The sequence below is a fragment of the Triturus cristatus genome, chromosome 9, assembly GCF_964204655.1.
Source record: "Triturus cristatus chromosome 9, aTriCri1.1, whole genome shotgun sequence".
Classification (NCBI taxonomy): Eukaryota; Metazoa; Chordata; class Amphibia; order Caudata; family Salamandridae; genus Triturus; species Triturus cristatus.
Genome location: NC_140592.1, coordinates 614,018,430 through 614,035,151, shown reverse-complemented (window position 1 = coordinate 614,035,151; position 16,722 = coordinate 614,018,430). Strand labels below are relative to the sequence as shown.

General features: G+C 46.0%; 1 protein-coding gene across 1 annotated transcript in view; it reads right to left on the bottom strand.

Annotated features, from left to right (window-relative positions):
• WDR62 (WD repeat domain 62) overlaps window positions 1-16,722 on the bottom strand; it is a 699,214-nt gene that overhangs the window by 192,413 nt on the left and 490,079 nt on the right. The window contains exon 25 of the mRNA XM_085625650.1: window positions 11,060-11,212. Coding sequence (XP_085481776.1) covers window positions 11,060-11,212 — 153 coding nt within the window. The remainder of the gene's footprint in view (window positions 1-11,059; window positions 11,213-16,722) is intronic.

Sequence of the window (16,722 nt, the reverse complement as noted above, 5' to 3'; positions counted from 1 at the left end):
ACCCTGACCCACAATTGAATGACAATCCACCGGGAGTGTCCCCTCCTTGTTCACCTGAGCGCATGGATGAGACGAGGGAAGTGGAATGTATTACACTGATGGCCGTCTCCTCCATGCACCACAGAGCTGTTCCCGAATTAGGACTTGCCCAGAGTCTGATGGAAGGAGCGACTGAGAGCAACTGGGCCACTACAAGGACCCATCGGCCATATCCTAGAATCTTTTCTGATTCTGTGCGAGAGAGCATCTTAGAGACGAAGGTGGGAGATGGGTGGGAGGGGCGGAGCCAGGGAGAGTTGTATGAATGGGAAGAGTAGAGCGACCTAGGCCATTTGACTGCTTGGTAATAGTGGTTTGAGGAAACACCATACTCTGGTTTTTGATGGTAAATATGTTGCATGTCATCTGAATACCGATGCAGCCTACTGCGCTTAGGTTATATTTTGCCGGTATCTGGCATTAAGTGAAGTTGATACAAAAAACAAATACAATTTGTTTTAAAAATAAAATAAAATGTAGTTTATGCATTTTAACTAGTCAGCTTTACCTAATAACGAATTGATATGTACCTCTGCCGCTTTCCATATTTGCTGCATTACAAATATCATCAAACACCACATGCCACGCTTAGTTTCGAACAAGGTAAATATGCATCATTCTATATGTTGCATTTCTTAAAAAGTCACACAGCACCAACTTCACCAAGTGGTGTTAGTGTCCTTTACCTAGAACAAAAGTACCTACCACATCAAATCAAGTTTAACTATGACAATATAATACTGAGGAAGGAAGGGAAACACTCAGGCGATTGTTGTCCCTTTCTGATGAGTACATTTCTTCTTCTAGCCAATTCAATAGATTCTGGAGTTTAACTGAGCTGTAGGCTTAACAAGTGAATTTTGAGAAAGAGAAGAGGCTGATCTCATTCCTCAGAATTTTGCAAAGACAGGTCCACAGCATGGGGGCCATGTCTCAAACTATTTTCAAGGCTAAGTTAGTTTTCAATTTTGGTGTCACAAAGAGGAGAGAGTCCTTGCTCCATGAACTTCATAATCCTCTGGAGTGAGTCAACCATTTTGATAGATACTGAGCGTTCTTCAGATAAATGGCCTGAAGGTGAGGCAGCATTCTTTATCATTTCTCTTATGGCAACCAAATAAGGCCTTTTCCTATGGGTGTGATGCATTGGAATTTTCACTTTGTTGCTACCAATGTAGCTTCGGAGTGCAATATTGTTATTAGCAGTGCGTTGCCAGAATCTGGAGGCAGATTACAATTTGTATGAGAGGCTGATTTCAGCTTTTGTGCAAGGTACATTTTTATTTTCCTCAGTGAGTGGAGGAAGTTATTTGCTCATTTTGATTTTGTTAAAATGAGCATATGGGGATAGCTGTTGTCTAGGATGATACCTACTGAGTCAACTTCAAGTTTGGAGAGAAACCTTCAAGTTTGATTTCAAGCAGTAAAGCTGGGTCGAATCTGCTATGGTGTTTTGGAGATACTAGGAAGAACTCAGTCTTTTAACGGTTTAACATAACTACATTTTCAGACATCGATTGTTGCATTTTTATGAGGTAGGACCGTAGTATTTGATTATATCCTACATCTATTCGAGTAGCATCTGCATGAAGATGTTAATTTCGAATTTTCCAGGGATAAGCCAAGTGGCTTCATATATAGGTTAAAATGTGTGAGTGAAAGAATATAACCTTGAGGGACACTGCATACTATGTGAGATGATTCATATGCGTGCAAGCCAAGATTTATTATGTGTTTCTGAGCAGCAATCAATAACATGAACCAATTTGTTACTCGACTTCTGAAACCCATTCCTGTGTACTATAACATTAAGAAAAGAGTTTCCTTCATCTACTATTAAAAAAACGTCATTTAGGGCTTTTAGTATTGGTGATTTTGTGCTTATAATTTCACTGAAGCCTGAATTGGTAAGTAGTCAGCTAGAAGACTGTTATCCTTGATGTATTTATTATTTCTATGTTGTCACCTTCGATTAATAATAACTCGTATGCAATTTTACATACACAAATTTCAAGCCAGACTTTTGGCTGGCCAGTGCTTGTTAGGTACCCGTTGATATAGGTCAACAATCTTCAGTCATTGCTTTTTAATACTCTGGCAGCAACAACAAGGTGATGGATGGAATGTTTTATTAAGCTCATTCACTGGCAATCATTCTGGGCCGCATTCCAGTCCACTGTTTTTCACCAACCATGCCACACTACACAAAGGTTCACCTTATGCAAATCAGTGCCAACCCTGCTCTCCTCATGGAAACAGTCCATTCTGAACTGCCAAGTGAGGTCCCCTCCAGAAGGGAACACAAGTAACCCCAAATTGGTTTGGCCCTACATAAGGCTCGTCAGTGGGGTGTAACTAGAGTCCTATGGCACAGTGAGCATGAGCAAAAGACACAAAAAATGATGAACGGAATGCAGAACAAACCAAACATTCCCCATCAGTCAAGAGATCTGGATTAAATCCATTGTTCTTTTGCTCGCCATGCCACCCCTGTTTAGACACACCGTATGCAAATCAGTCTTCACCCTGCTCCTCATGGGAACAGTCCAGCCTGAAAAGCCAAGCCAGGTCCTCCCTGGACCAGAAACAAGCAGCTTCGGGGTATCACCCCTCATCAGCCAGGCCAGCCTTAATCCAGTAGCACAGTGAGCCCAGGACACACGTCTGGGCATAACCGGCGCACTTAGGGCAAGAAAGCAAGAGAGACACAAATGATGGACGGAATGCAGAACAAATCAAACATTCACCCCCAGTCAAGAGATCTAGGTTAAATCCAATTGTTCTTTTGCTCACCACGCCACCTCAGTTTAGACCCAGCCAAGGGTCAAGACAGATTTGCATATGGCCAGAAGTGGGTCCCTTGCTTGCTGCACCACTGGATTCAAGCTAATCTGGCTGATATGGGGTAATACCCCGAAACCAGTCCCAGGATGCTTGTTTCCAGTCCAAGTAGGACCTGGCTAGACAGTCGGGCTGGACTGTTACCATGGGGAGCAGGGTCAAGACTGATTTGCATATGTCTGGGTCCAAACTGGAGTAACATGGCAAGCAAAATAACGATGGATTAAACCCAGATCTATGACTGGGTGTGAGTGTTGGAAAAGTTTCAACACACTGTGCATCATTTTATTTTGTGATGTTGCTATGCGTGCCCTAAATGGCTAAGGTTATGCCCAGACGTGGGGTCCTTGCTTGCTGCGCCACTGGATTCAAGCTAATTTGACTGATGAGGCGTGATACCCTGAAACCAGTTCCAGGATGCTTGTTTCCGGTCAAGGGAGGACCAGGCTTGGCAGTTTGGGCTGGACTGATACCATGGGGAGCAGGGTCAAGGCTGATTTGCATTTGGCTGTGTCCAAACTGGGGTGACGCGGCGAGAAAAATGATGATGGATTAAACCCAGATCTGTGTCTTGGGGTGAGTGTTTGAAAAATGTAAAAACTCGGTACCTCTTAGTCTGGGCACACCCGTAGTGCTTAGGGCATCAACTGCAACAACAACAATGTGATGTATAGAATGCTTCAATTAATCCGCCACTGGCAAACGCTTGGAACGCTGTACGAAGCTACACCGAACTGAAGAGCCCCAGTCATGGCAAAACTGGTCTGTGGTTGCTTTTGTTTCAGTTTATGGAGGACCTGTTCTGGCAGTTCGGGCTTTACTGTTACTATTGGAGCAGGGTCAAGACTGTCTTCGATAAGGCTGGGTCCGCACTGAGGTGGGATCATATGCAAAAGAACAATGGGTTGGACTGCTACCCCGAGTTATTGCCAGTGGTTAGACTTATAGTATTCATCCCATCACCTTAAGTTTCTTTAATACTTTGGCAATCACTTCTTTGATAAGTCCAGAGCAGTATATATCTTTCACCTCACACTACTGGCTGCTTGGTGCATCATTCCACCTCCTTATAAATGGATGCAATAAATGAAGGATTATTTTGCATTATTGTTGTATGAGTACAGCAATAGGAGTTTTAGCATGCCCTCTTTCTCGCCTACGATACCAGCAGTACAGAGTGATATGCCACTGGATCAGGCAAAGGCTGGGAACACCATCAGCAGAAATTTACCGCTTCCAGAGCAGTGTGGCTAATGGAAGAAGGATGCTGTGCTATGATGAATTATGGTGTGCACCAATGGGTAATTCAACATGCCCCCATCCTCCTGCTCTCCTGTGATGCAGCAGTATCAGCACTGTAAGTTGGTAGGCCACAGGATCTAATAGCAGTTGACACTATCATCCTGCAATAGGGTGACGTTGTGCCATGGAGGGCTGCAAAATGTGTGCAATATACTCCTGAGAGCGACTTGGACTATACAATGTCATGCAACGTCACCACTTCTTAAACACTGAAGCTACAGGAACAGTGATGCCCTGCCTGATGCATGATTATGCACACGCTTATTTGTTTCATCACGTCCTCTTCTTTCTGCTTCATTACGAAGCAGCAATTCTCATATGTGGCAGGTGGAGGCACCATCATCCTGCAGCAATACTGTACTGCCAGGAGACACTTAAGCTGTACACCATCATGCAGCATATCACTGATTGCAAAGCACTAAGGATGTGGAAACAGTGATACACTGCTGTGCTGTACCACGGTGTATACCTGTGGGTGTTTCACAGAAGCAGTGCTGCCAGTTGTGCAGAGTTGCAGGCTGGGGTATCTAGAAGCAGCAGACACATCAGCATGGTGACATGCAATAAGTGTAGCTTTGAGGGTGCATAGAGATTCAACATCTCACTGATTTACAAGCACTGCAACAACAATTATACCTGCAAGGTTATAAAGTATGTGAGAACACCACTGAGAAGAGGCAATGCAAACTTTCCACTATCACCCCTGCTATGGAATCTAGACATTAGGCATCCATGGGAGACCATCAGATGGTGAGGCATGAACTTATCTGGTGTAAGACATTCACGTCTTATGTCGTAATTTACAACTGACCTACCATTCTGATAATGCCAGACAGAAGTTAAATCCTGACAAAAATGAAGCTAAAGTGTTAGTCTCCGAGAGAAAATTAAACTTCACCCCTCAAAGCAGAGAAGCACAGTTTCCAATCTGGGTCCATTGGAGTCTATTTCTGTGGGGGGCACAATGCAGCTATTGGTAGAACAACGGTTTGTATCATGGAACTGCTTATAATGTAAGATGGCTCTCTCATCTTCTTTCCACCCTCAGATCTACAATCAAGCCAACCTTCTGTTGCTTCAACATGTGTGTGCAATGGGAATACCTTCAATTAGTGTTGCCACTTCAACAGGCATACATAGTTTCATTGAAGAAACTGCATGCTGGCTTTGGCAAGCACAGACCACTCACTCTCTGCTACTTACATATGCGAACAGTGAGGTCTTGATCCAATCCATAGTGAGCATAGTGCCATAAAATGCTTCTTAAAGCGAAGGACTAGTTAATTACGGTCTAGCTTGCTTTGGCCAACGTTTATTGAGACACATAGGGTTTGAGAGTTGTACCTAGTTTAAGCTATGCACGAGTATGCAGCCAAGTAATATCAAGCATCATGTGGAATGTTCTGCTTCTAGAATCTGTCACATCCTTAGGGATTGGGTGTTCTGTGCCTTTTCTAGGCCTCATGTTTTACATGTACAAAAATCAATTTGCATGTTGTCCTGTTGATTACAATTTTAAAGGGCTGTTTCAAATTTCTTGAACAAAAATATCAATGTCCCTTTCAGTGCGTTGATGGCATACACTTATCAGTGCAGCGGAAAATTACTCAGAAAAGTTAACAAAATTGTGCTAGTGAAACTGTGTTTTACAGCCGCAGGACAATGGTTTCCTGAACAAAAATATCAATGTCCCTTTCAGTGCGTTGATGGCATACACTTATCAGTGCAGCGGAAAATTACTCAGAAAAGTTAACAAAATTGTGCTAGTGAAACTGTGTTTTACAGCCGCAGGACAATGGTTTCCTGAACAAAAATATCAATGTCCCTTTCAGTGCGTTGATGGCATACACTTATCAGTGCAGTGGAAAATTACTCAGCAAAGTTAACAAAATTGTGCTAGTGAAACTGTGTTTTACAGCAGCTGGACAATGGTTTCTTGAACAAAAATATCAATGTCCCTTTCAGTGTGTTGATGGCATATACTTATCAGTGCAGCGGAAAACTACTCAGAAAAGTTAACAAAATTGTGCTAGTGTTTTACAGCAACAGGACAATGGGTAGCTCCAGTCCCCCTGCATTTCAGGTAGAACACTGAATAATGTGCGTGTTTAACAAGCATTGGCAAAGCCAGCAGGTCTTTTTGTGCACTGACCTTGCAATGCCTTGTTACTCAACTGCACAAGCATCAGAGCCACCGGCTTCAGTGGGGCAAGGGCTGCCAAGGCATAAGCAGCAGTAGATCCATGGCCGGCGCTTTGCAGTTCGTGTGAGAGCAACAGGAGTCTGGGTGCAGTAATTCAAATGGCTTGCTACAAAAAATGCGACACTTTCAGTAATGCTACTGCTGCTGACATATGAACTAGATGCATGCAGAAGCAAGATGCAACTGCCGAAAATGTAAACATCTGCAAATGCCATGGGTGGTCCCAAGCGTGACTGACAGCGGGGAAGGACTTGTGCAGAAAAACTGCCCCCCCCGCCCCCCCCCCACATTAAAGCCCCTAGTGAAGCCAGGGTGGAAGGCAAAGGTGTACTGCTACTTTGCAAAAAAACTGCATTTCAAGCAGAGTAGGTAAGTGTCTTGTAGGAGTAACACTTCTGGAGTGTAGCATTTAGTTAATTGCAGAACCGCCCCTTCGGTTGCCATAATTAGGGCCATTCACGTTCCATAGTACTCAACCAGGTGTTTGGCATATACAACAAGTTACTTACCTGTACACTGTGGTTCTCCAGTATTGATATCTTTAGAGAATCAACATTCCTCATTTGTCTGGTTTTTAGGACATTATGTCCATAGCCTGCCAAGAAGATTGTGTGCCAAGTAGAACATAAACCTTTCTATTAAGGCCAACTCCCTATACTTCTTATCCCAAAGTATTTGTCACCTCAACACGGCTTCCCCTCAGCCCAGAAAAAATACAAACACTTGTAATTCTAAGACTACAAGGTCAACAGTACATCGAACTTTGCCCCATAAAAGTTGTGTTTTCAAATCTTCTTACCATCTGGGTTACCTGCATGACCGGAGCCAGATATAGTTCGGGATTACGTGCCGCGCCCCCTGACAATTAAGTGGTTCTTATGGCATTATCTTCCCTCCATCCACGTTATCCACTTTTTTAGGTCTTGCCTAGGCAGCACTTGCGCTGTCTCTGCAAGACATGCTGTATTCAGGATATGGGCTTTAAAAGCTCTGCTCATTTTCAATGACTGCCCCTGTTACATATGTTGTTACTTAAAGCTTGTGAGCACTATTTCTTTCTTTAAGCTGGAGTACTTGAGACCAGTGCTTGTGGTTTACAGAGCTCTGTTGTCAAGAGGGCTATAAATCTTGCTCTCATCTTGCAACATCTGCAGTGGATTTAAAGACCGAGGACTGTTTTGGCACAGCTGCCTCCTCCTCTCTCCTGCTTTTGAAACCCACAGCCGGGCGTCACGGCCCCTGCCTTCCTACAGCTACTGATGCCTCCGTCTCAAAGCTCAACAAGCATTTGCAATGCAACAGGTCTTGCATTTGTGAGAGTTTGAGCTATTGGCATTGTAAATAACAATCCCTTTTATTTATGTGTTATGAAAACCTGCAAGCGGTGCGTAAACACACACTTTGCCCTTATAGACATTGCTTACTAGAAGAAAGGCTGGCAGTAACTGTGCCTCTTTTACTGCCAGCCTTGCTTCTTGTAAGCAAGGACTATGGGTACAAAGTTCGTGTTTACGCATCGCTTGCAGGTTTTCAAAACATAAATAAAAGGCATTGTCATTTACAATGGCAATAGCTCAAACTCTCACAAATACGAGATCTTTTGCACTGTAAATGCTTGTCTTCTAACGGATTGTTGGATTCTCAGAAACAGCTCAGACTCCAGAGCGTGTGAATTATATACTCTGCTGTGAAGAGTCGACCTTTGGCCTCTGTTACCCAATACCCCAATTTTTTGAGGCCTTGTCAGACCATCTCCTCTCCTATCTTGGCCTCCAGTGCCCCTGGGTACCTTGGGTTGCCTGAAAAATTACTTTGTTGGAGACAGTGCCTGCATCTATTCTCTTTGTTGCACCTTCCGCTGCGATTGATGCACCTGCCGTATATCTGATTTAGTTAACGTCGATCCTCGTTTCCTGAAGATGTGGTGCATTTTTTTTTTGGCATGGTACAGGTTTATTGGCAGTGGGGAATATCAAATGAGTAACCTTGCCTCCTTAATAGAATGCCTTTGTGAAACTTATAAAGGAGGTGAGCAGAAGAGGCTAATATGAGGTGTCTAGGAGAATTCGCCAACATTACCCACTGAAGAAGGAAGTGGCAGGGACTTGTAGGTAACAAGCCACTGGAACCTTGAGCCAGATGCCTGACTCTGCTCAAGGTCCTCCTAGAATCTGAAGCCCAAAATAAGCCGAGCTTTCATGTGGCTTCCGCCTTCTTCCCTCGTCCTCCCGTCTTGCACAAAGAGTTAAAAGCAAAGCATTAATATCTGAGGTGAAAACAAGAGACACAAACACCCATTTAGTGGCTTTTTTGTAAGCAGCGAAAACAGAAAATATGAGATTAATCCAGGCTTCCCCACTTAACCAAATTGTGTTATCTTAAGTAAATATTTCATTTACCCGAGCCTCCTTTATCTTCATTTCCGCGTACGAAAATACCTTCAAATACGCGAGTTCAGAACATGAACTGTACAAAAAAGTATTGTGTTCACTTTAATAGGCTATAATGTTGATATATCTTAAGAGCTTGGCCACATACAAATGACTGGCATCTCAATTGACTAATGGCAATGTCAGTGAACACATAAATAAAGAAGGAGTTAGAGGATAAAAGCTGGTGCCGCCCTCCAACCACCAATCATGACAACTGATTTGTAGGAAAGTCTAGTTTGTACCCAGGAGAAAATACAAAGATTTCTGTGAAACCCTCACCCACCAGGGTTGCCCCTTGGTGGCATGCTTCATCATAGGGTCCTTCCCGTTCCGCTGCGGAACGGGGCGTGCTACAACCTACGAGTTACGTGGGAGCACTTTTGTTGGCTATGACAGACAGAATGGTCTATAAGGGAGGAGTGGGTCAAAGGGGGAAGATTAGTCCGATTGGGTTTCTCACTAAATGTTCTACTAGTCTATTGATTATGAGTCACGCAAAGCTTTTACTCCACCCTGATGGTGCTCACTGAGGGTACAGGGTTCTAAGGATACCGGGGGCGTTCATTTGCTAGTGGTTCCTGGAACCAGGAAAGTTTAATTTTCGCCTTATTTTTACAGAATCAATAGTATGAACAAGAGACTGGTGGTATAAGTGTATGCACCTTTCTATTAGCATGCAAGTTGAATGTTGTGTTGAATATACCACAGCAGGAGTGGAACCAAGCATTAAAATAGGTGAAAAAACAATGAAATACGCTGGATCCTGAAGAATAGCCAATAAGGGTAGGCTAAAAACATGTCGACCACTAGGAGATAGGAACACCATCCCTTTTTTACTAATATTTCTCCTGTTTTTTAACCATAAGGACTAGGGGTCGGAATAAAATAATCATAACCCACTAGCCAGGTATTTTTAATGATCTTCTCTTCCCCCTTTGACCCACTTCTCCCTCATAGACCATTCTGTCTCTCATAGTCAACAAAAGTTCTCCCACGTAACTCATAGGTCGCAGTACCCCCCGTTCCACAGTGGAACGGAAAGGACCCTATAATGAAGCATGCCACCGAGGGGCAACCTGGTGGGTGAGGGTTTCACAGAAAACTTTGTGTTTTCTCCTGGGTACAAACTAGACTTTCCTACAAATCAGTTGGGTGCCTTTTTTCTGTGTCATAATAGCAATGTCACCAAGGTAGGGCAGGAACAGTTTTAAATTTATGGTTAAAGAGTATTACTTTTAATAAGTACCTCTGAGTGTAGTGATATAATGTAACATACTAAAGTTAAAGCTTCCCCATATTAGAGGTATACACTTTTCAGAATTTTGAGAGGTTTTATCATATTTCACATGAGGTTTGTAGCATGATTTACTGGAAACGTTTTCAGAAATATATATATGTGTATATATATATATATATATATATATATATATATATATATATATATATATATATATATATATATATATATATATATATATATACACACACACACACAGATGAGCACATTTTTTAACAAACCTGGTCCTCTCGCTCTCACATGGACACCCACATACCCAATTGAATCAATAAACCACTTGAAAATCCTCCTATATATGTTGTGTGTCTGACTCACCTGGAAGGGATTTTCTACACCCCATATTAGTTTATCATCAGAGATTAAGTAAAGCATGTTCAATCGATATCTTTTCCACAAATATTCGTGCCAATTAACTTTAAATGAATTATAGAAATAAATATAAAATCAGGGCTTTCAGATAAAGATCCTTGATAAAATGAAATCTATCAACAAAAAATGAGTTACAAGTGCTAAAATGAGTATTTACCACGATGGGCATAAGATTATGAACAGCTCCCCAAGTCTAACTACCAGGAGCTAAGTGGTAGGCAGAACTGAGCCATGATATATCATGTCTAATGTGGCCTAACTCTTGTAAAATAATTAAGGAGGCAATCAAAGGAATTAAGTAAGGATTAAATAGAAGAAGCAAAAACAATTCCAGTTAATTTTACAAATCTGAAACTATGTCTAACTTGCACCAATTGATTCTAATCTGTGTTGGAATTGTAAAATGTAGGAAACCTAAAGAAAATAATAATAATTGAATTCTTCTGCTGATCTAGTCTGTCTGGTGTGCGTATTCCATTTTGGTACCGGAAAGAGTATCTGAATACATGTGTTAGAGCTATATCATTAATACAGTTATTCCTTCCTATATTCATCTAAACAGAAACACAAAATTACCTTCACTAAGATAATCAGATAAGGTCTCAAAATTGTGCTTGAAGAATTTGTCATCTTCTGGTGTTTGAGGAAGGGACCCAGTGTGTTCAGATTTCTCATCCAGATTTGTTACACCCAGCTCAGAACTCCAGTCTGAGCCTAATGAATCCTCATCTGCAAAACAAATGTGGGTTCCATTTTAGTATTTTTGATTACATGACAAAAAGCATGGATGGCACAATCAACATTAGAATTGTCATACATCAATACTGTGACACCAACACATTAGGTATTAGAAAATGCTCAGTTGGACATAGTATAGAAATTATTGCTCAACAAACATACTCACTATAATTCCATAGTATACGTAGAGTTACTGTCAAATGTTCAGAGCTTTGTACATGAAAGTTAAACTAATTCTGTTAAGAACAAATTAAGTAGTACACACTTCTTTAAAATACATATCGAAGTCTATAATTGTTACTTTCAAATCACTACCCCCATTACATTACCACTGAACACTCAGCAGGGGTTTGGTGGTCGCTGGTACTATTTTATCTGATGTATAGTTCTTTTTGGCACTTTGTTTTGATAACCAACTTTATTGAGTTTATGAACAGTATCACAACTCCTCAGAATATAATGAGGCATATCACAATTCATAACTTGAATGCGACAGGCAAGCAGCATCAGCAATATTTCAGAGAGATTTACAATTGAAAGGAGCTAGTAGCACAGTGTCGCTCCAAACAACACACCTGACCCAGCCATTTACCCCATATTCATTCATATTTGGCCGGGCAACCCCTTGCCTCATATATAGGTTTCTCTTGCATCACACACCAGTCTAGGCCTTTGAGCCACTGTGACGCTGTAGGAGGTGTGGGGCTTTTACCACATAGCCTCTATATCCCGTTTTTGTACCATAATAGTTGTACCTAGGAATGCTCTGTCTGCTCGAGAACCCCCGGAGCCCTGTAATACTACCAAAAGGAGGACCAGAGGAGTGTGCAGGACCTCCTACCGCAATACATCACTGAGATCAGTTAGTATGTGTGTCCAGCACTTGTGTAATGCTGTACATGACCATACCACGGAGTAAAAGTCCACTTGGGCCTCTGCGCAGCAAGGGCAATCGGTGATAGGAATGAAACCGGCTCGGTGCAGTCTGGCTGGAGTAAGGTAGGCGCAATATAGATAGTAAGTTTGAATTAATCTCAAGTTGGACGAAATGGTTATGACTCGAGGGGCCATATTGGCATCTCCCCAGTCGTCATCTTCTAAGGGGCCCAGCCATCGCTCCCAGCACGTCAGTCCTAAGGTGATCTAGTGTGTCTGGTGCATTTGTAATGAGAGTGCGATAGATCTGAGATGCTCCTCCTTTGCCAAGTGGACCCATCAGGACTTTAGCTTCCAGGAGCTGAAGTCAGGGATGAAGATGTTGCTGGGGACATGGGTGGTGACTGCATGTTGAAGTTGTAAATATTTATAAAACTGGGTGGAGTTAATGGTATACATGTCCTGCAACTCTTGAAATGTACATATATGGGTCCCAGATCATATATCGCTCAATTGTGTTATACCGATAAGGTCCCATTTCCCGAAACTCTCCAGTGTGGCCACCACTCTCAACCAGGTGCCGCACCATAAGGGGATATGGAGTGTACACTTAGTGTTCCAATAGGTCTAAAGCAGCACGAATTGACATGCAAGGAAGACTGCCCGGGACACTCTTGGGATGGTGTTGGAGATTGCGATGGTGTTGGGGATCGAGGAGTCGTAGCACATCGCCAGGACTCGGGCAACCCCAGAGATGTGAGTTCTAGTTGGTATGCCGGATCTGTCCACTCCCCTGAGAACCAATTGAACAAGTTACTTACCTTAGATAACAATGAATCTGGTAGAGACATAGTCTAGCTGCAGATTCCTTAACATGTGAATTCTCCCCATGCGTCAGACTGCATTCAGAAACTTTTCTCAGCAGTACCTCTGCGCGCCAGAGGGCAGTACCACAAGGCTCTGCGATGACCTGGACTACGGATGTGACGTCAGTGGAGCCATATAAGTCCCCTCCGGCATGCTGACATCAGTTTCTCAGTTAAACTTTCCGTGCCAGAACGCGGAGCTACTATAGATACTGGCTGTGGAAACTGTGTGCCAAAAAAGATGAAAAATCTTTACAACAAGAGAAATAGGCAGAAAGGTATGATAATACCAGATACAGACTTTGGGCGAAAATTAAAATAAATCAACTACGCACAAGCCATGTCAAATACAGCTTTCAAGGAAAACACCTCCCACTCCGCTGAGCATGCACCAAGGGGAAAAGGATAGTATCAATCAATCAATCAATGCATTTATAAAGCGCGCTACTTACCCGTGAGGGTCTAGAGGCGCTGGGGTCGGGCAGAGGCGTTTTGAATGCATTGTAGTCGTCGTAGGTGTTTGGCCGGGATGCCTGCGTAGAGTGCGTTGCCATAGTCTAGCCTGCTGCTGACGAGGGCCTGGGTCACAGTCCTTCTTGTTTCAGTGGGGACCCACATGTAGATCCTGCAGAGCATTCAGAGGGTGTTGTAGCAGGCGGAGGAGATGGCATTGACCTGCTTCTCCATGGTGAGGGAGGAGTCGAGGATGATTCCCAGGTTGCGAGCGTGGTCGGTGGGGGTAAGTGCTGTTCCTAGCGCGGTCGGCCACCAGGAGTCGTCCCAGGCTGAGGGTGTGGGTCCGAGGATGAGGACCTCCGTCTTGTCTGAGTTCAGCTTCAGTCGGCTGTTCCTCATCCATTCGGCGACGGCTTTCAATCCCTTGTGGAGGTTCGTTTTGGCGGTGGTCGGGTCCTTGGTGAGGGAGAGGATCAGCAGCAGGGTGTCATTGGCGTAGGAGATGATGTTGAGGTGGTGTCGGCGGACGACCTGTGCGAGGGGGGCCATGTAGACGTTGAACAACGTCGGCCTGAGGGATGATCGCAGATGATGTTGGTGGCCTTGGAGCGGAGGGGGGGGAGGGGGGGTGGGGGGGATTGGGGGGGAGGCGTACGCTCTGTGTTCTGCCGGAGAGGAAGGAAGTGATCAAGTCCAGGGCTTTTCCCTGGATTCTGGCTTCTTGGAGGCGTTCATTTAGTGTGCGGTGGCAGACTGTGTCGAATGCGGCTGATAGGTCCAGGAGGATGAGGGCTGATGTTTCGCCGTTGTCTAGTTGAGTCCTGATGTCGTCTGTGGCTGCGATGAGGGCTATCTCGGTACTGTGGTTTCTTCGGAATCCGGACTGGGATGGGTCTAGGATGCTGTTGTCTTCGAGGTAGTGGGTCAGCTGTGCGTTGATGACTTTCTCGATGACCTTTGCCGGGAATGGGAGCAGTGAGATGGGCAGGAAGTTCTTGAGGTCCTTGGGATCCGCTTTGGGTTTCTTCAGGAGGGCGTTGATTTGGGCGTGTTTCCAGCTTTCCGGGAAGGTGGCAGTCTCCAGGGAGGAGATGATCTTCCGCAGTTGGGGGGCAATGGCAGTGTCAGCTTTGTTGAAGATGTGGTGTGGGCAGGGGTCTGACGGTGATCCGGAGTGGATGGAGTTCATGATCTTGCGTGTCTCGTCGTCGTTGACGTTGGTCCAGGAGGTTAGGAGGTTGCCGTGGGTGGTGTTCGCTGGGGCGGTGGGGTCCCGTGTGGTGGGGGCGGTCGTGTTGTCAAAGCTGGCGTGGATGTCGGCGATTTTCTGGTGGAAGAAGGCGGCCAGTGAGTCGCACAGTTCTTGGGAGGGTGGGATGTCGTTGGTGTTGGCGCTGGGGTTGTAGAGTTCCTTCACAATGCTGAAGAGCTCTTTGCTGTTGTGTGCGTTGTTTTCCAGGCGGTTCTTGAGGGATGATCTTTTGGCCGGTCTGATGAGGTGGTGATGTTTGCGGGAGGCGTCCTTGTGGGCTGCGTGGCTGTCTGGTGTTCGTTCGTGTAGCCATTTCTTCTCCAGTTTTCGGCACGTCCGTTTGGAGGTCTGGAGCTCTTCAGTGAACCAGGTGGCTTTCTTTCTGGTGTGGCTGTTGGGTGGTATCTTGAGTGGGGCGTGGGTATTGGCGCAGTTGTTGATCCAATGGCTGAGGTTGCGTGCGGGGGTGTCTGGGTCCGTGGTGTCTGTGGGTGGGTTCTGCGCGAGGGAGGTGGTCAGCTGGTCCTTGGTGACTTTACTCCAGCCCCGGCGGGGGAGCTGTTTGGTGCAGTGGTGTGTGGTTGGCTTCTTGTAGGTGAATTGGACGCATCGGTGATCGGTCCAGTGGAGTTCGGTGGTGTGGTTGAAGGTGACGTGTGGGTTTGTGGAGAAGATAGGGTCAAGCGTGTGGCCGGAGGCGTGTGTTGGATCGGTGACGAGTTGGCCGAGGTTGTCGATCAGGGTGGTGGAGTTGGTGTCGTTGCTGTTCTCGAGGTGGAAGTTCAGGTCCCCGAGGATGATGTAGTCCGTAGAGGCGAGTGCGTGGGTGCTGGCGAGGTCGGCGATGGAGTCGCTGAATTGAGGCCGGGGTTCGGGTGGTCTGTAGATGAGTGTTCCTCGGAGGGTGGTGTTTGGGTCAGTGTGGATCTGGAAGTGCAGGTGTTCGGTGATACTAAGGGTGTCGTCTGAGTGGGAGGAGACTTTGAGGGTGGACTTGTGTACGATGGCTATTCCTCCTCCAGTCCTGTTGGTGCGGTCTCTGCGGGTGATCTTGTAGCTGTCCGGGATGGCTATGGCGATGTCGGGTGCCGAGGCGTCGGTCCACCAGGTCTCGGTCAGGAAGGCCACGTCAGGGGCGGAGGTGTCGAGCAGGTCCCAGAGCTCAATGGCGTGTTTGCATGCTGAGCGGGTGTTGAGGAGTATGCAGCGAAGGTAGTTGGCCCCGGTCCTGGGAGGTTCGGTGGCTCTGTCGCAGGTGAAGCTGCAATTGCGGCAGTAGAAGGGGCTGTGGGTGCGTTTGGGGGTGGCCTGGAAGCAGCGGTGGTCTCGGCCAGTGTTGAGAGCATGGAGGGTGCTGGTGTCGTAGAGATGTCTGGTGTTGCAGCGGTTGCGGGGTCCAGGGGTCTTGGCGCTGGGCGCGGTCCAGGCGCAGACGGACTTGCCTCTGGCACACCAGCGGCGCGCCCGCTGCGCGCGTCTGCTGTGCTTCGGCGCGGCGCTTCTGTGCACCATCCTCCATATAAGGCGAAGTGGGAGGGAGGAGCAGCTGGGAGCGGGGCGGCGAATGGGCGGCGGGAACGGGTCACAGAAGGAAAAAGGGGCGGGCTGCAGGGGAGCAGCGGCGGGAAGCGGGGACATAGAGCGGTGGGGGTACAGAAGAAAAAGGGGCGCTGGGCAGAAAAATACAATCAGCAATCAGAGGCAGCAAAACAGAGCAAGCAGAACAGAGTCAGGGAGAGTACATCAGCGGCGAACTCACGGCAGTGGAAGGCAGCACAGGGGAGTCACGAGCGCACAGGAGGAGCCGTGCGGCGTGGAGAGCGACCTGGCCTGCGAGCAGGGTCGAGGGTCACACTCACTGCCGCGCGGCATCCTCCATATAAGGCCAAGTGGGAGAGAGGAGCAGCTGGGAGCGGGGCAGCGAATGGGCGGCGGGAACGGGTCACAGAAGGAAAAAGGGGCGGGTGAGCAGCAGCGGGAAGCGGGGACGGGAAAATAGAGCGGAGGGGGTACAGAAGAAAAGGGGGGGCTGGGAGCAATCAGGAAAATAC